This window comes from Oreochromis aureus, linkage group 14, assembly GCF_013358895.1.
Source record: "Oreochromis aureus strain Israel breed Guangdong linkage group 14, ZZ_aureus, whole genome shotgun sequence".
NCBI classification, from domain to species: Eukaryota; Metazoa; Chordata; class Actinopteri; order Cichliformes; family Cichlidae; genus Oreochromis; species Oreochromis aureus.
Window position 1 is genome coordinate 5,569,238 of NC_052955.1, and position 20,825 is coordinate 5,590,062.

A 20,825-nucleotide genomic window follows, 5' to 3' on the forward strand; every position below is an offset into this window, starting at 1 on the left:
AACGAAACGTTCTGGACAGTTTAAAATTATGGTGCTAATTGGTAACATTGTACTGACATTTTACATCATACTGCACAGTTTCCTCAAAAGCTTAAAATTAGGCCACTGTTGAATATCAAGGCACCCACTATTATTTTTTATCTTAACCTCCCACTAAATAAAGAGGAATGCCTCCAAAGGTTTAGGGATAAAAACTCTGCCTATAGGACCTTACTGAATATTTCTTTAACCCTTCATTTCAGTGACCTCATGAAAAGATATCATTTAATGCTAAATTATTAAGAAAATATATTAGTGATTAAGATATGTCTCACCAATGCGGCTGGTATCGTTAAAGTCTTCCACAGGCTCCATGTGGGGCTTCAGCTCATCGCCATCATAGCCAATATTAATCCACTTGTCTTTCATTATTTGCTAGTCATGAAAGAAAATGAGAGAAAACACAGAAAGCTTAAAATTGCTATGTTTGATTAAAAAAAAAAAACATTACAAATCTGACATTTATATTTTCTTTTTGATATTTTCTGTGTATGCGCCTTGGATTTATTTCACTAAATGTGCAATAAACCTGTCCTCACCTCCAGCGAGCAGCGCTTGGTGGGGTTGAGGACCAGGAAGCGGCGCAGGATTCCCTCGCAGTCCGTTGACATGTAGAAGGGCACGCGATATTTCCCCCTCAAAACACGCTCTCGCAGCTCCTGAACACAACACACATCCGGACACCATTAGTTTAAACTACAGGTGCACAAAGACATAAAAAAAACAATAACACAATTAAATGGAAGTTTATTGTTTTTTCATAATTGTCCATTATGTGATCCTGCAGCTGTAAATGGGCTAAATGTAGAGAGAACTGCGATTAAGAGCTATTTATAATGACTTCAGACAAATTAAAACTAGTTAACATTGTAAATGTAAACTACAAGGTTAATTAGTTTTTGCAAAACTGTTTAAATTTCTCTAATAATCTGGGCTTCAGAGGCACATGACTGTATCTAAATTAATGAACAAAAACATCTCCATGGTGGATTATTCTCAAAAAATAAAAAATAAATGAAGAGAAAAAAAAAATCAAACAGATAAGGCTGTAAGCTCTGAGTCACCTCAAGTGACATTTCAATCTGAAAAACCCTGGCCTGATGTCACCCACCTTTAGGTTCTGTCCGTCAAAGGGCAGGGACCCGCTGACAAGCGTGTACAGAATTACCCCCAGGCTCCAGATGTCCACCTCTGGACCGTCATACTTCTTCCCCTGGAAGAGCTCCGGGGCAGCATAGGGCGGGGAGCCACAGAACGTGTCCAGTTTATTACCCGCCATGAACTCATTACTGAAGCCAAAGTCGGCTATTTTGATGTTGGAGTCGGCGTCTAGGAGCAAGTTCTCCGCCTGCAGCAAACATGGTAGACAGCAGAAAACTCTGAATACAGACAAAGTGCATGAACTCTATCATGTATAACTGATTATTATTTTGAATCTATATAAGACACTTTGTGCCTAAATTAAGCTTTGCAGCTTTAAGTAAAATATTTCAGGTAATTCAGTTACCTGTAAATAATGGACACAGACATCTTTAAGAGTTCTTATCTAAAAGGAAGACTTTTAATATTTTGTGCCAAGATACTGGGTAATCACCTTCAAGTCTCTGTGAACAATGTTCTTCTGATGACAGTAGTGCACCGCTGAAACAATCTGAGGCGGCAGAAATACAAAATGAGTTAGTTGTTGTTCTTTCAAATGAATGGCTCCTACACTACGAGCTCAATGCCCACTTTCCAAACTAAATTCATAAATAAATTGATAAATTATTTAAAACTGAAAGTCTAGTTGTGCATCAGGTTTAGGGCTGTGACAAACTCAGACATGCAGGTGAGGCCAGCTGTGGAGTTTCACTGACCTGTCTGAACTTGGCTCTGGCCTCTTTCTCCTTCATTCTGCCATGAGCCACGAGGTAGTCGAACACTTCCCCTTAAAAAACCCAAAGAAAAACATTTGAAATGTATTTAAAGTGGGCGTGGAAGTCGCCAAGTCGTCAGTCGGACTGTTAAAGGCATTGTTCTTATTTAATGAACCACCAATCTACAAAGATTAAGAATGATTAAAAAGAAAATTAGCATTACTTAAATAGTTCTCAGTTTTTTCAACATTCCCAATCTACTATCATTAGACTGCAATAAAATTTGAGGATTATAGTGAGTGGGTTTACAAATGTGCCAAACAACATTTGGTTCAAAATCAGAAGGAGACAAAAATCCCTTTAGGGTTGCATCAGGAGGGGAAAAGATTTGTAAAATTGGACAAATCAAATGTGTCGTTTCCTGCTGTAGTGACTCCTTGAGAAAAAGGGACCAAAAGCAGCATCAGTGTATTTAAAACATCACAAAAGTTTTTTTGTACAAAGTTATTAATTCGAGTTATTAAATTTAGCAATTGTCACACATTGCAGATCCATCCAAAGAGCCCTTTGGCAGGCCGGTTTTGGACCCTGGGCCAACTCCTGTTTTAGAGCATTTATGGCCATATTCAAATAATAAAAACTTAATTGCAGCAATATTATAAATGTCAGAATTTAAAATCAGCCAGTGCATGTGTATGCAGAGGTGGGTGGGTAAGAGGAAAATAAAATGTGATTGCTATATTTCTAGGGCAAGATACATGAAAAACATAATATATGCAAAGTACTTGGACACATTATATTCAGGAAACAAAGTATGAAATCCTTTTGTTTGCCTGTCCTCCCTCTAAACATTTAATTTGTTAAACAATGAAGCAGGCTGAGGCTGAGCTGATGTGAGCTGCATGTCGGCTGGTGAGCTGATGCCTCCTTATTAGGCATTGGAAGTAAGAGATCACACAACATACAGAGAGAGCAGCGAAGAGAGATTAAGGGATCGCGAAGACAGAAGAAAGAAAAATAAAGACGCTGCAAAAATAGATTAGTGCCTGGGAAACTGCTGAATAGAAGAACAGCTCCAAAAAAGACGGAGGAGAAAACATTAAAGTAGTAAAGCAAGACCTCACTAATGCAAACGGAGTATATACCCTAAGTTAATCATCTCTTTGGTTGGACTGTACAGTTCAGAAGTAATGAAGCTAATTGGCACAAATCTATACTTGGCAATGCAGATGAGGGAGGTGATGGTGTCACTCACCTCCGCTAGCGTACTCCATGATCAGGTAAAGTGTCTTCTCTGTCTCAATCACCTCAAATAACTGGACTGTAATACACAGAGAAAAAGACGTTAGTGCAAAGGTCATTGTGCAAAGATACATATACAACAAAAAGTTGTGTGAGTTGACTCACCTATGTTTGGATGGTTCAGAGTTTTCATGATGCGTACCTCTCGAAACACCTGAACAGGAGCAAGAAAGACAAATCTCAAATGGATACATGATGCAAAGGTATGTAAAGGATGAAGGTCATTTAAACTGCTGCTTTTGGTCAATCGTGGGATGAAAATAATACCAAAGTAGGAGTTGATTATTTGTGGAAGAACACAAAATAAAATATGGCTTTATTAATTTTAAATGAACCGTTTAACCCATCATAGAGACAACACACATTTAATGAGGATACAGAGGAAACTGTCAGAATCGCAGCTATTTTTAATCTGGCTTTTTATAGATTTCACAATAATAAAGTTATAAAAGAAGACAGCACTTAAAACTACATCAAACTGGATGAATTTAATCTACATCTGAATCTCTTTCAAAGTAGGACGCTTATTTTGTTTGTAGTTGAATTGAGTTCGGGTCAAGAAAAGGGCAGGAATTCAGGTATATCCATCATTACTCTAATTTATTCTCCAAATGAACAGTTAGTTCATACAGTTCACAGCTGGTGTATATACTGCTCCCATCATTCATCTTATCCCTCCTCACCCACACACACACAGACGCTCATCTTTCTGACCACCTCTAGTCCCCAGGGTCACCCAAGGGAGCGTCCCACTGATGCTAGGCTGACAATAAGGCCTCCTCTCCAGGGTGGCTTTCCCTGAGGACCCTCCCTACCCCCCTCCCAATCCATCACTGAGCTCCAGACTGCTGCCTCATCCTGCCACTCTTATGCAATCACCCTCTCTCTCTCTCTTTTTCCTTCCATCTCATTAAAGTAATGCATTTGACTGTGAACACCATTTAAAAGATTACAGAGAGAAAGTGCCAGGACTCACAGCGAGACATCCCAATGGCGAGTCATACATTTTTTTTAAAACACATTTCACCACAGAAATGAATCAACATCAGAGAAAACTTCAAACAAACCACCTACACACTGAACAAATGCAATTAACTCCATTCATCAATCATCAGTTAGGCTTCATTTTGTTATTTGTGACAAAATGAGAGATTCTACCTATGAAGGGGGAATGGGGCTTCACTGACAGGAGTGCTTCAGTGAAGCCAAGAAAACACGATAAACTAAACAGAGGTATAGAAACATATATATGAGTGTTTGTGTCATTTTCCATCTTCAGAGCGCTGCCGCAAACCTGCCTCATTAAAAATTCTTTGAGAAAATATTACACATGAGTGAAAAAAGTGAAAGCATGGAAAAAGAACAAAAGACAGAGAGAAAAGCCAGTGAAAAGAACCAGAATACAAAAACAGGAATGCTCCGATGCCTTCATTCTGGTCGCAGAACCTCAGCTGCCCTGGGAAACACGCTCCTCCCTTATCTCGCCCTCTCACTCTCTGACTTTTCATCGAACAGAAAACCCAATGCCACTCATGTTTTCACGTCATCTTCAGGCTTATAATTCCATCTGTTTCTGCTGGAATCTCTGCATTTTCTCATCTAACAATACATAGTTAAACGAAGGATATTTCAGATGACATACCGACTATTTTCTGCAAATATGAATACACGTATAATTTTAAATTTTGGCTCGCCCTTGGCTTTGCCCTGGACACAGAACGTGAATACTTAAAGCTATTGTATAGACAGCAGGTTGTTTGCAAAGACATTTGAAACAGAAAAACAGCTACTGTGACAAGTCTCCACAGTACCGTCATATTACACACTAAACAATGGGCTTCTACACATAAATCTTTAACAGACATTGGCTTACTTACAAGAAATAAAAAAAAAAAATTCCCAATTTAAAACCATTATTTATCCAGTAAATCCTGGGATTAGTCGGTATACATTTATCTACATACGCTGCAGACTCACAGAAATTCAATTTTACAGCAGGCTGGTTTACTAAAAACAAATCATTGAGAGTCTCAAGTATTTAGCCCGTAGTCGGGGTTGTCCCCTTTAGAGGTGGTCCTGAGGGTCATCGACCCACTATCAATCATCTGAGTCTTCACATGAGCCAAGGTGTTAAGCTCTCAAGACTACTTGACCTGGTAGACTGAGAGCCTACACAGACATGTGTTCCAGGAATTTGCTTTTTCACATTGCAATAAAAACCATTCCCCGACGACATTACAGTCACCTGAGGCAGCAGTGCTTTACATGCCTGTACCTGTGGTTGTTTTTTCTCAACATGATCGGAGAGATTCCTCGTAGCCAGTGGACCCAGAAGAAAATAAACACTTTGGTTTGCCTACATAAGAAGACGTCCTCTCACAGACCGATTCGCATTAGAGCAGCCAACACAGAAGCTTCCTGTTTGGTGTCGATTGGTCAAAAGTGTGACAAAGAGCTAACAGCCAAGATGCAAGAAGTGGTGCGCTTGCACTGTTAAAACTAATTTAAGAGTTTACGCTTTGACACACAGGAAGAACTGGATATGAATGTCAAACAGAAAGTCAGATATTGAAGGAAAAAACAAGATGCAATGACATTAAACTGAGTTGAAAACAACAGGAAAAGAAGACATAAAACAGAAAGCATTAATATGAATAAAAAGCAATAAAACACCTAATAACACTAAATCATAAACACGTCTGAAATTTCACTTCTTTTGGAGTTTTGGATCCTTGGTCACACAGAATAAGTCACCTTAAGATAAAACCAAGGCTGTGACACTAACTGATTGAAAAAGAAACATGACAGACTAATCAAAAGATAATGAAATGCAACTGTTAACTGATTTGTATTAACGACTTGAAGAAACAGCTCTCAGATGTGAACATGTGTGGCAAAGAGCCACGCTGTGTAGGAGAAGCATTCACACATAAGAACCACAGAGGATGTTCTCTGGCTTCTAATGTGTTATTAACACGAGTTTCTCTTCTTCTGTTAAATTTTTTATCTATCCTGTGCTCCTAAAATGGGAAGCTGCATTGTCATAAACACAGACACAGTGGGTCCAGTGGGAGTGTGTGTAATTGAATTAGGTGCACGGTGCATCAGCTGTTCATCTGAGCTTTAAGAAGTATTATCAGTTAAGCCTGTCCTCCCTCACCAGTACACTCATTCACCTCTCTCCTTCTCCTCCATACTCAACTAACCCTCGGTCTCCCACATTTTCTCTCCTTTTTCTTGCCTGCTCGGTCTTTTAAGTGAGAAATCAATCTGTGAGCACTGCTTGCTGAGATGTTGCATTTTTAAAGATGTGAATGACATCTGGGAATTGTTTCCAAAATGGGGTATGTGTGAAAGGAGACTTTAGCAGCTGGCCAGGAAATTGTTGAGTCACCAGTATTGATCCATTTAATCCTCAGCTCGTGCTGCTGTAGAGGCAATAATGAAGATTCTTATTGCACTTTAGGTCCATTTTGAAGATTACTAAGAATTAGTGTAATGTTTATAAAGTTTTTTTTAGATTGTGATTAAATGCATAATTAATTTCAATATTTGTGTGCCTTCCTAAATTCATACTCCCTTTAATCACTTCCTGGTTCTCTCTCACGGTGATGGCTCCGCGTCACAGTTGCCATGCAAACCCAGGTAATAATCCCTGGGCCTGGATCTCCTGCTGCCCAGGGGATTGTGGGAAGTCATGAAATGCCAAACACATGCGAAGACACAGACCGACAGCTACTGCCATATGTGGTCCTTTTATAGCAAAATATTGATTTTGGGTCTAAAATTTTCAGGTTTAGAAAGCGAATTGTTCGCCAAATGCAAATATTTATACGGGAAATTAATCTGCATTCTGAATGCAGCCTTCATTTTCCCTGCCTTCTCCTTGTTTTTCTAAGCAGCTTTATTTTCTTTTTAAATGCAATTCTGTATTTTTTGTTACCCTTTATTTCTCTCTCCTTGCCAGGAAACAGAATTCAGTGTTGCTTTTCTGAGGATTTACACTAAGCAACTTAATGACCCACTGCTGCAGATTTTTACTTGTCTCTTTCTCATAATGTGAGGAGTACTGCACACTTTTGATTCATGTGTCTGGTCTGCCAAGTCTATTAACCTTTGACCAGTTCATCCATGCTGGGTGTCTGTTTTCTCTCCCTAACCATCCAGACAAGTATGCTCTCACAAACACACACAGAGTTAGCGAAGGAGCAGAAAGAAAGCAAACAAGCTGAAATAGAGAAATTAGGTATTGATAGCGGTCCCCTTCAACTATCCACTGCAGGGTATACAGTTTAACACACTAAAGAACTCAAACCACAAAACACACTTCCTCTCATCAGCTGAAGCCAATCACAAGACCAGAGAATCTGAGGGGAAAAAAGGGAAGAGAGTGAAAGACAAAGAGCAGCAGAATGATGTTGACGAATAAACTCTCCACTCCCATGTCAGAGTACTTGCTGTGAATAACCCTCTGTCTGTGAGTGTGTGAACACTCTGAATGAGAGAGCCCCGCTCCTGAGCCCGTGAAACATGGACATCAGTCTGTTGTTGGGAACTATTCGCTCTAAAACTTAGCATGATGCATCGTCTGTGTGTTTATGTGTGTTCTGTTGTGTCCCTGTATGTCATTTGCATAGCTTTACATAACCTGCAGTTCAGCTTAAATTGGCATGTTTACATCTTATTATTTTATACTGAAATCCATTACCGTGAGCTGTCCGCGTGAAATAAACACATTTAAAAACTGCATTTGTGTCACGCCCACAGGCTTTTAGGCACCAGCCCTCTTCAAACAAAAAACACAATTAATGCCATTTTGCCCTTCAGCACGGCACAGTTCAATCAAAGGCGGTCCATGTGCACAAAACACTACAGATCATTTGGTGTTCCTGATGTGTTAGCAACAGTTTGCTGAGATACTGTTGCTGCCGATGTATTAAAAAGACACTTTAGCCTGCTAGCTTAAGGGGAACTTCTTTTTCTCATGTCCAGCTTCATATTTGTATTTTCTGATTGCACTAGAGAAGCTTTGCATGATTCACAGTTCAAAATAATCATTCTTCATCTTGTACTGGATCTTGGTGCAGCTCCTCAGTTCAGAATAAGGTGTTTTAGTTTCTTCCCCTTTAAGGCCAAGCTCTTGTAACCACTTTCATTTCTGATTAGCTGCCCCTCGTATACAAAATGTTTGGTCATTATACGAGGTGAAGTTGGGTTTTTTGCATTAAAGGTTGAGAAAACAGCTGATGTGTGTGGACTCAGAAGCAGCAGCATAATTTCAGATCTGGATAACTAAACATGTCTATAAACAATCTCAACTTTGGACCTGATAAAGTGATTTGCTAGAGACATTTTAAATCCAGTTTGTCCAGTCAGACATCTGAGAAAAAGCCTGAAGCTAATGAAGCACTTCAGCATGCGTGGCTGCTTGTGTAGCACAGTTTAAAGCAAACACTTGCTTTGGAGCAGTCTAATAAGCTGCACTGCTAAAGGGTTTTGCCTCTTTTGCTTATTGCCAGGGAACATTTGCATACATGTTTGACCTTGCATATCATTGATCCTGAAGGAAAAGCTCCCACTAAATGAACACCTCCCAGTCCCCCCATTCACTTAATGCACGGCAGTAATCGGAGCTCTCAGGGCTGTTGATAAGAGAAGATGAATCATTAATGAAGAGAAGCTGGAGTTAAATTCTGGCCTTTTACTGCTTGGTGTTTGACCCAGATCACAGTAATCCTGGCTCAGCTCTAATAAAAACAGAGACATATAGTTTTATAGATGTTGTCTAAACCAGACACAGCAAGCGGAGGGAGAGCGCTTGTGACAAAACCTTCTGCTTTTGGTCTGCCCGCCCTCTTTGCCTTTATTGTCTAATTATTCCCATCACAGACCGGCACAATAACAACAATGCATACAGCAGCAACAATATGATTATGCGCAGACACCCACACAGGGACAATATGCAGCGTAGCAATCCAGATAATGGCATTACACATGCACACAAAGGCAGAGCAGAGTGTGTTTTGGACAGTGGCTTTATCTGCTTGTTATAACCCATGTAGTCTTATACAAACACCGTCTGTTGTCTTCAGTTGCGCTCTGTATCTTGTCTTTCTTAGGGTCCCTGCTCCTGCTCCAGTGCCCCAAAGCCACCCCCACCTCCCCATCCCTACATGACGGCCTCTTTTGTTTGCCTGTCTGGAATTTAGCTCCTGGCTAAAGGGGCCTGGGCAAGGGACAAAACATACTTCACAGCATTAGATAGTGGCCCAAACAGTTATTTTACTTTTTGCACACTCACAAAGTTGAGCTGCTGCCCACAAAATTCTCCTGTTCTTAAAGTAACACCAATCTTTTTTGTGGGGCCCTGCATAGTCTGGGTGATTATCCAACGACACACACCACAGGGGAAACAAGGACAATAACATTTGATCCTGTATGTTGCTATTAGATCCCAAAGATATGAACACAAACACAAGACTGTTTGGAGTCCACTGCCAAAAACTCACAAGGAGATTCATCTAAAAATCATTGGAAGACCTTCTTCTTTTCCTGCCAATGTGCAGTTTTAAATGTGTGTAAATGTTCTGCTACACTCAGTCTGGCATCATGATTTCCACCTCATTATACGATCTCTTCTAAGACCATAAACACCTAGAAGTTTGAACTAAAACAAACTGTTTACAGAGGGTGCAGCTTTGTAATTTGGAAAAGCTCTGCAGAGAAGCAACACTGGCAGAGATCTGCACTCTGCTGAAGGCCACAGCCTGCGGGTACAACAACAGAAGATAATACCCGGATTTATAATATTAACAATAACCACACACTTTATTTAGACAGCACTTTTCTTAAGAAAGGTACAAAATGCTCCACAGAGAGTAACTGAAAATAAATTAGAATCATCTAAAATAGTAAGAAGATGTCCTGGGATATAATGTTTTAGGACGCAGTGTTTAAATGTTTTTTGTCTAACTGCACATTAATATATCAATGTTAGTTCAGGTAGTTGGACAGATATGCATCTGATTTTGATGAAATCTGAAGCTGTTCCTTTAATCCCTTTATTTATCACGCCTGCATCAGTCATGTGGTTGATCTGTTGTGTGTCAGCTGCAAGTGAAGGTGGAAATTTGGCAGTTCTCTAGAAGCAGGATACGCTTTTTAAAGTCTCATTACATGACAGTGCCGGTGTCGCTGTAGTTTTAAACAAGTGTACTGTAGAGCTACAGATGGCAGAGAGTACAGCTGTGATTACAGTAGAGCTACTACTGCAACACACCGCCCGGGGAGAAAGGCAGAGAAAGTGGGACGCAGTGTTACAGTAAAGCGAACAAAATAAAGAGATGACGAAGAGGAGAAAAAAGAGAAACTGGAGCAGCGGGGAGAAGAGAGAGGTAAGTGGGGCATAAAGCTACAGTTGACAAAACATAGATTGAGGCACCGCAGCGTGAGCTGCGAGGAAGACCGAGATGAAGCGAAGAGCTTCGTGGAGAGAATGAAGGAGTTGGAAGAAGCCGGTGCGCGTTTCTATTTCAACTCAACTGTGAAGACGACAACTTTTGAATATTAATGCTATGAAAATTAAAATGCAAATTATGTGCTTTTCCACTAGGTACACTAAAGCGAATCAATCAATCTTCCATGAAAGACAAAAGACTGATTAATATTGACAAATATTCTTCACTCTGAGCTACAGCTGTGTTTACTTCTTATTTTCCTTTAAAGGATGACATATTGGTGAAGGTTCTGACATGTTCTAGTTTCACAAGGACATTTCACCAAACTTAAACCATGTCAACTGATGAACCACATTATTTAGCTGGTAAAATGTATTTTTATCCATAAAAATAATGAAAAACATTATTTACAAAGTTCCTGTTTTATGTGTCACTCCATGGAAAATCAATCAGGCCCTCCCAACATGACATCTTCAGAATCAGTAAAACCACTTCAAGTTAGAATCTAAGGCCAAAATCATAACATCAATATCATGAACATATCATAGTTTCGATTTAATGCACCAATTTAATGACGTATAGTAACAGAAACCCTGGCACCCTGAATGTTTGATCTGTCTTCATGGGTAAGATCCTACCACCAGATGTGATACCTGGCTGATCAAAACAAATTACAGCACATAAAAGGTCTTCTTTTAAACCAACATTTTGATACTTGTGGATATTTGATGTATTTAGGAAGTTCTGAGCGGTGAAGATTGTTGAAAAGTACCAAAGAACCAAAGGTTCTTCCCCTATGGTTATGAACACCTGTAAACGTTAACAGTAAAATTTTATATTTGCTAACAACACAACTGTCCAACCCAGGGGTCCCCAATCTCAGTCCACGAGGGCCAGTGTCCCTGCAGGTTTTAGATCTCACCCTGGGTCAACACACCTGAATCACATGATTAGCTCATTACCAGGCCTCTGGAGAACTTCAAGACATGTTGAGGAGGTAATTTATCCATTTAAATCAGCTGTGATGGATCAAGGACACATCTGCCCTCGTGGACTGAGATTGGGGACCCTGGTCCAACCCAAACAAAGTTCAGCTTGTTACTAATTTATCATAAGCTGGAGCTTTATATTATATAAACATAACATTGAAATTGATTTAGAATGAAATTCAACACTTTTTCAGCCCACACAGAAAGTGATAACTGGAGAAAGCAACAGGCAGTGAGTGAGTGAGGGGAAAAGTGGCAGACAGACACAGACAAAGAGATGCAGAGAGACAGTGTCACCTGGCAGCATGCATAGTGTCCTACACCAACTACAATAATGCTGACAGGACAGGACGTAACGGGCAGCCCCTGCCCCGATACAGCTGCGCTATGCAGCACTACACCACTACCAGGCTGCAGAATACACACACACACACACACAGCTCTGAACCACGCCTTATAAAACCAGGATCTGAGATTCAACATATGAAGAGCAGATTAACGGTGTGATTAAGTCGGCGTATCACCACCGGAACCGAAGGCAATTTCTGTTCTAAGAAAGCCCGGCCATTCTCATGACTGCTGTTCAGCAAAAGCACTGTGTTCCCAGCAGACACACACAACACACAAATTCATCCCCCAGATTCACACAGTGTTTTTCGCTGCATTGAGGAATTATTTGTGGCCCCTGAAAAAAAGGTTTTAGTCAGAGGCAAAACGAAAACCACCAGCAGTCTAATAAAATTATTTATCTTTCACCAAATACAAATAATGTACATTTTTGAAAAACAAAAAAGAAAATTCACCAATTATTGTTAAGAAATTGGCGAATTTTACAGAGTAATCGCCTTTAATTACTGATAGGAGGACTTGGATTGGGATACCAACTAACTTTTCTTACAAACATGTATGTTTTCATTTTGTTGACAAGCGGAGAAGCAGCATCATCAATCAGTCATCCTGGCCAGTATCTAGGCCAAGTGGACCAATAGTCATGGACAACCATACGTCACCAATAACACAACTTTGTGTTATCAGTTGAGCCAAACCTAGCCTGGACTAGTTACCTAACCAGCTGAGAATTCATCAATAGGCCAGTTTGAATGTGTGTATGTGGTGCAGTATTGATCCAGATGAGGTGAGAGAGTGTGCTTTTTGTTGTGAAGTGCATGATAAAGTAAAGTCATAATTGAACAAGGACAAAGGTTGGTCAGCAGGGTTGAGGCTGTACAAAGAAATCCCTTGTTAAACTCTGGGAACGGTTCTTACAGCTCTGAGTCCATCACACAAATACGCAAGGTTAAACCCGCAAATGACAAAATGAAGAGCCAGAAAAACCTGCTGGGAAATAAAAGCTTGTGGTACAGCTCTGCTTTTTTAGTCTATTAAAATGATTTCCTACTTCAGATGTCTGAAGGTGAAGAAATAAGTAGCACATTTCTTTAACCAACTAACATTTCCGGAACAAGACAAACAAAAACTAGCAGCATTTTTTACAACCCATAGTATTTTTTTTATAGTACTCATTGTATTTTTTAAATTACAGGCGTTTAATTAAGCCATTTTCAGACATTAAATGGTGAAGCTGCATGTGAGACCAGAGCCTTTCAGCTTCATACTACTAAGTCCACGTGATGTCTGATTGATTGTCTGGTGAATTCACAGCCAGTGGTCCCAAAATAACCCACACCTAAATCAAACTGTTTCCATTAGTGAGAAAACATCCAATGTTAACTATCTGCTGGCTAAATGTGGGAAAGCAAAGCTGATTCAGCTGCCACTGTCTGGAGTTCACGTGTGAAAACCGCATATTAGTAGTACATGCAACCCATAACCGAACCAATGTCTAAACCACAGTCTAGCTTCGACATTCGCATAGGCAGTAAAAAAATATGGATGCAGCCTCTGGGTCTGAAAAAATAGCCAATGCTTAAGTGTTTCAAATCTGCATTTTGTTTTTTTAAAGTGACCAACAGGGGGCGATTGATGTGGTTGCACAAACACTTGCAGTCATATAGAAATCTATGGAAAAACAGCCCTGGGCTCCTCTGCTCTCTGACCTTGGTAAACAATCTCCTGATGATTTATGGGCTCAGTCACGAATTTCAGGTTTTATTGAATAAAACATGAAGCTAATTTTGTAAATTAAGGTCATTACTGGAGTCAGAAAGGAGGAATATTTCTGTATGCTGATTGGTTAGTCAACGGTGAAAGTTCACACATTAACTACTGGGTGACATCACAGCAGCTACCCAGTCAAGCTTTAGATATTATGACAATGGAGGTATGATACTATGGTCCAGTGAATAATGATTAACTTTACTGCTCAACTATCTAAGAGGTTCACCTTAACTTACAGGATGCGGGGGGAAAAAGAACAAAATCAAATCAAATCATACACTCAGTGAAGACATTAATATTTCAGTGCTGCATTATTAAACACCATCATAGCTGAATGAGAAAATACCGCAACTTTCACTGCTTGAAAACAGAACACAGCCCTGAGGCAGTGGTCGATTCTGTTTCATTAGATCGCGCTCAATTAACACATGCACCGCACACAAAATCACAAATAGATGCAAGCAGTCTGAGCTGAGACAGGAAAGGGTTTAATCTCATTAAGGACACAAATGCAACGCATGTAGTTAATACATAACCCTAAATGTCACCACGGAAGCATACAGTGACGTACGTTACTCCAAGTCTTTGTCCGGCTTTGTTCTGGAGGACTGAGTGGACATGTGACGGATGCATTACAATGACACAAAGCAAAAGTCATTGCTTCGCCGGCTTCTTTGAATGAATATACTATATCGAGTTCACAAAAGATATAAATAACCCATAAAACTGGACAGGCAAGCATTTTATCAAGCAGCACTGCAAGAGCTGAAGATGGAGAGACGAATCTTCCCTGCAACCACTGACAAAGCCAACGCAGATGCCTCAGTGCTTAAATCCTCCCTGAACTGTTGCTTTTGTGTTTTTTTCACATTTTAACCGCATAACAACAAAAAGGTAAAAGGTCAGATGACTACAGCACACAAAGCTCAACTGAGGGTTTTAATCTAAGGCAACACAAATAAGCACACAGAGGATGACATAGGTTAAAAAGAAAAGAAATCCTACACTCTTAGTACATGAATTAAATCTAGAGTTCAGTTCAACGTTAAGTGGCCAGCTCATTAAACTGATACACACCGGCTGATCCAGTAACATGTCACTCACCTTCTGAAGGCTGGTTGGGTTCAGTTGTGTTTTATCGATGATCTTTATTGCAACCTGGGAGAAAAAAAAAGACAGAAAAATAAACAAACAAAAACAAAATAAATACAGAGAATTTATCACACTTGCCCAACAAAAATGGGCTTATTCAACGCCAGCATAGCTCACTGGTTGAGCTGGTGACCGCATACCACAAGGCTGAAATGTAGTGGTTTGAGTCCGATCTGTGGCCCTTTGCTTTTCCTGTCTAATTTCCACTGGTTTTATTTTTTTAATCAATTAATTTGCTTGTTTTGTTTGAATTGTATTTATTATCAGCTACTTCAGTGTCCATATTGAACAAGACAGTCTGACACTTGATGGCTACCGAAAAATATGCTTAGATGATGAGTTTACTCCAGCTTCCGGACTAAATAAACCCTGAACTAGAATAATCTGAAGAATCTTTAGCATTGGGGAATACTGCAGCAAGCACAACACAATCCAATAGTCTTAAATGAGAAAATACACGTGACTCAAAACAGACTGTAATGAGGCCAAAGAGATCAGACTACACCATGTTTTACAACACAGAAAAGACACAGAAGCTAAAATTTACTAAATAAAGCAAGAGGTTTAACAGCAGTACTACTTTAAACCACCATATATGTCTTCTGCTTTATGTGGGTGGAAACAGCAGCTATCACATGATTAAGCCAGTGGCAGACACACAAAGTTTCTTGAGCCCTGAGTTATCAACTGAGTTAATGTAGGTCAAGGGTTTTATGGGAAGAAAGACTACAGTGTATTTAAACACATGGACGTACACACACACACACACACACACACACACACACACACACACAAACAAACAAACACTGTCTTTCTTCAAAAGGTTTAAAGGCCTTGACTGCGCTACAAGGATCTACAGTATTTACTTCTGCTCCAACCCCTAAACTCTTTTCTTTTAGCCTCATATGAGCCGCTGTGCACGACTGCCCTTCAGCATAATAATTATCAGGATTTTTTTTTTGCTGTCTGTGCATTGTTTTTTTTCTCTTTCTTGTTTCTTTGAACTCACCTCTCTGCCGGTCAATATGTGTCGCGCCAGTTTAACCTTGGCGAAGTTGCCTTTGCCGATGGTTTTGAGCAGTCGGTAGTTTCCGATGTGTGGCTGTTCATCTGAACACAAGGCGATGGAGTTACGACATCTGGCACCAAGTGAGCGGCTTGACCAGCCCGTGCCCTTCTCTGAGCGGCTGGCCGACAGGGAGGTATGCTGAAGAAAGAGAGAGATAAATACATAAACTACTGTGACTGACACCATTCCTTCTTAATGAACAACACACAGCTTTTTTAGGAAAGAAAGGCAATTTAGTTTAGTGGAATCTTAAGAACTATATCCGATGTGAAATCTTAGATATGATACTTTGGAGGACAGAAATCTATGCAGAAAAATGTTTATTATGCTCTTGTAAATAAAAGCCTCATAAAAAGAAAAAAAATCTTTCTGAAAATAATATTCTATCACTGACAGATTTTTTTGGACTTTGACTAAAACTGAGTGGCTACCAAAAATTCCCCAGTACACAAGAAACCATGTCTAAACTGTGTAAAAATGTACCTGACGAAAATCACATAATACCAGCATGAAAGCCATTTGTCCTTAAAACGAGCAAATACTCTCTAACTATGAGAGAAAACAAATTTTGCTTGAAAGTAGATTCACACTCACAGTTCGTTAAATAAAAACAACATTAGAGCTGAAATGGTTAAAAAAACAACAACACATTTTTCAAGCAAAACACAATTTAGTTGTGCAGCTCTCCCTTGAAAATAAATGCTAGTAGATGGAATATACCTATTAAATTTTATATCTATTGAATTTTTAAGTATTTTTTCACGTTTAATTGGCTAAATAATTATTTACGAGGAAATGTAACTAGTTGCAGACCGAACATATTTAACATACTTGCACCAATGTTGAAAGAGTGAAAGAGAGTCACAAGCTCCAAATGATCTCCATGCCTATAGAGACCTTGTGACACTGACTATGTAACTGCATGCCTGTACCAGACACCAGAAGTTGGGGGGAAAAAAAAAAAAAAAAGAGCACCCAGCACCCCTCAGTGTTTTTATTCAGCACACTCATGTGTGGCTGCAGGGTCAGTGACGTTAGACTCGTGTTCCTAATGATGGTGGTGGGAAACTGATTCATCCCCGAGCGTCTGTTGATACTCACAACATGCTCATATCTAAAACTACCACAACAGTCTGAATTTAATCACCCTTCACAGAATTTAAAGAAATGATCAGTGGGTGAAACAGCAGGGTAACGGCGACAGCCAACCAACCAGCACTTTATGTCATTTTTTCACAATGATGAGAGAGAGACAGGTAATATAGGTCTGACAAATCTAACGCTGTGTGTCAGCCAGACCCAACTCTACTCCAGCAATATGAGTACTTGAGTGCAGTGCTACTCTTATTATCATTGGCCTTTGGTGTTGTGTGTCAGCACATTAATGGAATAAGTTCTACTGACTTTATATTGATCATGTCTCATATTTCGATTGGAGTAAAATGTATTCTGATCATCTATCTTTATTGTTTTATCTCCCAGGCTTGACTGTCGGTTTTATTTGACCGCTTTACTTCAAGTTTTAATATCTCCATTTGCTTTCCCGAGCACTGAATGAACACATAAATACCCATCTGCAGTAAGGATGACATGAGGTACAACGAAACAAGAAAACAGAGGAAGCTTCAGGGCAAACGCAGGTACCTGACCTGACTACAATGAAAACAAACATCTAAAATGAAGGGTGAACATTATTCTAAAATCTGGGCATTAAATATTGTTTGCTTGCTACAAACTACTTTCACAATCAATTAATGATGCAGCATTTATTTCCTGACAGTTGTATCAGTTTTCACCTTGTAACTCAACAGCGGATGAGACTCAGTCGTTCCTGCAAAGCGACTCGCTACACTTTTCACTATTTTTAGCAAATCACTACTTTTCTCTTTGAAAGCCATCAGGAAATGTTCCAGCTATAGACCGCTTTATTTGGAAAACTTCAAATAACAAGTAAATGTTCATTACTCACTGTGTTACAGGGTGATATTTCATGTAAAGCATGGATAATTAGCATTATTTTCAAAGGACCAAAACAGTGCCCCGTCAATTAAAAATGAAAAAGCTCAAATAAATTGCATAGCACTCCATACAGATGTCAAAGTTTGGCATTAAGATCTGTCCGCTCATCTGAGGCAGCAATTTTTTTCTCCCACCTGATTTCTTTAAATTCAATTCAAATGAATTGCTTTCATTTTTACCCCAGATTAGAGGCAACTCTGCCTGGACAAGCAAAAAGTTTAAGTCTACAAAGAAGAAGTGCCAGAAAAAGTTCATGCCCAGCCCTGTCAGATGAGACCTTTTAGACAAATGAGAATTACTCAATATTCAAAACTACATGTAATAAGAAACTGCAGAGACATGCAGCACCATTGATGTTAAAAGTTCCAGAGTGATGTAGAAAAAAAAACAAACGAAGATTTCTACAAAACTCATGTCTGTTTTTTTAGATGACTCAACAACCGACCCCGTTTCTACCAACTCAGTAGTGCAGGAACATATTTGCATATTTCACAGGTTTGAGGAAATGTACCATTTCCAATACCATTTTTATCTGGTAAATGTTGCCGTGTTGGTATATTTCCACAGAAGCAATATCACGATTAATATATTCTGTGAATCACTGGTAAATTTCTAGATTAGGCAATGTCACCGCCAAAGTGTTGCCTAAGAAGAACCTGCAGACAGATGAGGTTCAAGTCAAGAAGATCTGTGATTCCACTTCAGTCTGTCTTCTGCTTGCTAAGATCATTTCTGATTTGCTGTTAGGACCTTTTAAACCCAGCCTGTTTTACCTGTTTGCATCTCTCAGAACTCAAAAATCTTTTATCGCGCCTCCTTTTCGTCGTTCTCTTTGTGGACTTTCATTCTTAGGTTTTATTAGCTTTCCAAAATGCATTTTTTTGAAACACTTGAGGCATTTTTCCTCATATTTCTAATACAAAACAGCAAAGACAAAGAGAAAAGCAGGTTTTTGAGAAATGTGCTACATCCCTGGGGGGAATTAACTGGTTGTAAATTAAGAAAGGGGTTGTTTCTAGCTCATATGCTATGTGAAAAAAAATACAATTAAAAGCTAAACTACCATGTAAAAAAACAAAATGTCAAATTTATTGTTTAGAAGAATAAATTTGATTGTGGGCTGTCTGCAACATTTATCAGTACACCAGAAAACAAATAAAAATTGCCCTCAGCTGTTATTCTTTCATCTCTCTTTCTGATGTTGATCACACACATCAAGGTTCGGACCAAAATAGTCCAAGCTCAAACTAATATTTTATTTAAGGATTATAACTAAAGAGTTGGAACATGATATTTAAAACACCATAGCCACCAAACAAATGTGCTCCTTCATTTTCTCCTCTTCCTCACCCTTCCCCCCTTTAATTTCACCTCCTCTTCTCCCTCCTCTGCTTCATCCCTTCCCCCAGACAAATCAATTTGCCTCCTTTCCCTCTATTCTCCTCGCCATGCCTGGACACGCCCTCTCTTTTGTCTCGCGACGCTATCTTCATTTTCAGCGACCTCTCATCATTTTGAGCATCCTGGTGGCCATCTCCCCATCTTCAGGGAGTGCAGTCTATCGATTCACCCAATCCTTCTGATTACCACGCAGTTTCATTCACAAGCAGGCCCGTGCATGTGTGTGTGTGCTTGAGCAAGATGTGATGGAGTCTATATTGCTGGTAGACTGCAGCAGCAAAGATATTATAGGGTGGGGAGTGGGGCGATTAAAGCCCCCCACCCTCCCCCTCCGGTATGGGTGTAAGGTGACATTTGATATAGATGGATGAAGGGCTCTGTGTGTGTGTGTGTGTGTGTGTGTGTGTGTGTGTGTGTGTGTGTGTGTGTGTGTGTGTGTGTGTGTGTGTGTGTGTGTTTGGGGTGGGGTGCGGTGGTTGTTGCTAAATGATTTGCACATTCAGCAAACAAGCTGCACCTTGTCCTTGCAGACTAAAAGCACTGAGATTTGGTGTCCATGTTCTGCATCGTTACATTGTAACAGGAAAGTATGCGAGTTTAAACCAATACAATGTTTATCCTTATTATAAAATCAGATTTTGCTCCTCTCCAGTATGCATACGCCAGAGCTGAAAAATGATGAAGTACCAAAAACAGCACTCCCTCTAATGATCCTTAGGGTAACTCTAAAGAACTGAGTCAATCCCCAGATCCCAGTATTAAAATTCCCAACTTTGAACCATTAAAAGCAAATTTATGGTCTGGTTCAAAAAAATTTTGAACTCTGCTGATAAGAGCTGCATAGTGGGCAGCTATTTTCAGAACTCAATCCACTTGGATGCTGCTAAGGTGTAAAATTAGTCACTAAAGTGGACTGCTCCACTGTGTTTGTACTGTTGGTGCCTCTTGAAGCGTTTTTAATTCAATTATCCGACAATACAGCTTGTTGACTCTTAAAGACCACCCAAGAAGTTTGTGCTTCAGTTTCGCTGAGTGAGATTCTGGTGTTTTGTTAGTCTCTCATTTTACAGTTTACATTTTAGTCTCTATGAAGAAAAACCAACCTGAAATGTTAGGTTTTCTTTGTTACTTTCTGGATAATTCCTTCGACACCAACTTAGAGAGTAACACTGTTGACAGGCAAGGCTGCTGTCAATGACTCAACAAAGGAAGCATGCCAGCTTATTCCTATAAATTCATGTGTGGCTTACACGAATGACAGCTTGATGTCAATTAAACAACAATGCGCTGAAGGTGTGAGCGTAGCTGCCAAAGGGCCTGACATGATGCCGAAAGATCTGACGCCGACTTTTAGCTTGAAAAGTTGCCAAAAGTTGTTTAAAGAAGTTTCTGCACTGTATGCATAGTCATCCACGTCTATAAT

The 20,825-nt window shown here is 39.7% G+C and overlaps 1 protein-coding gene across 1 annotated transcript in view; it reads right to left on the reverse strand.

Annotated features, from left to right (window-relative positions):
* The window catches only part of mark4b (MAP/microtubule affinity-regulating kinase 4b), a 56,027-nt gene that overhangs the window by 17,301 nt on the left and 17,901 nt on the right, over positions 1–20,825 (reverse strand). Inside the window, exons 2-10 of the mRNA XM_031739938.2 lie at positions 15,923–16,120; positions 14,866–14,919; positions 3,303–3,351; positions 3,151–3,216; positions 1,896–1,966; positions 1,634–1,690; positions 1,151–1,387; positions 579–698; positions 315–414 (exon numbers count right to left, since the gene is read on the reverse strand). Of these exons, the coding sequence (XP_031595798.2) occupies positions 315–414; positions 579–698; positions 1,151–1,387; positions 1,634–1,690; positions 1,896–1,966; positions 3,151–3,216; positions 3,303–3,351; positions 14,866–14,919; positions 15,923–16,120 (952 nt within the window). The remainder of the gene's footprint in view (positions 1–314; positions 415–578; positions 699–1,150; positions 1,388–1,633; positions 1,691–1,895; positions 1,967–3,150; positions 3,217–3,302; positions 3,352–14,865; positions 14,920–15,922; positions 16,121–20,825) is intronic.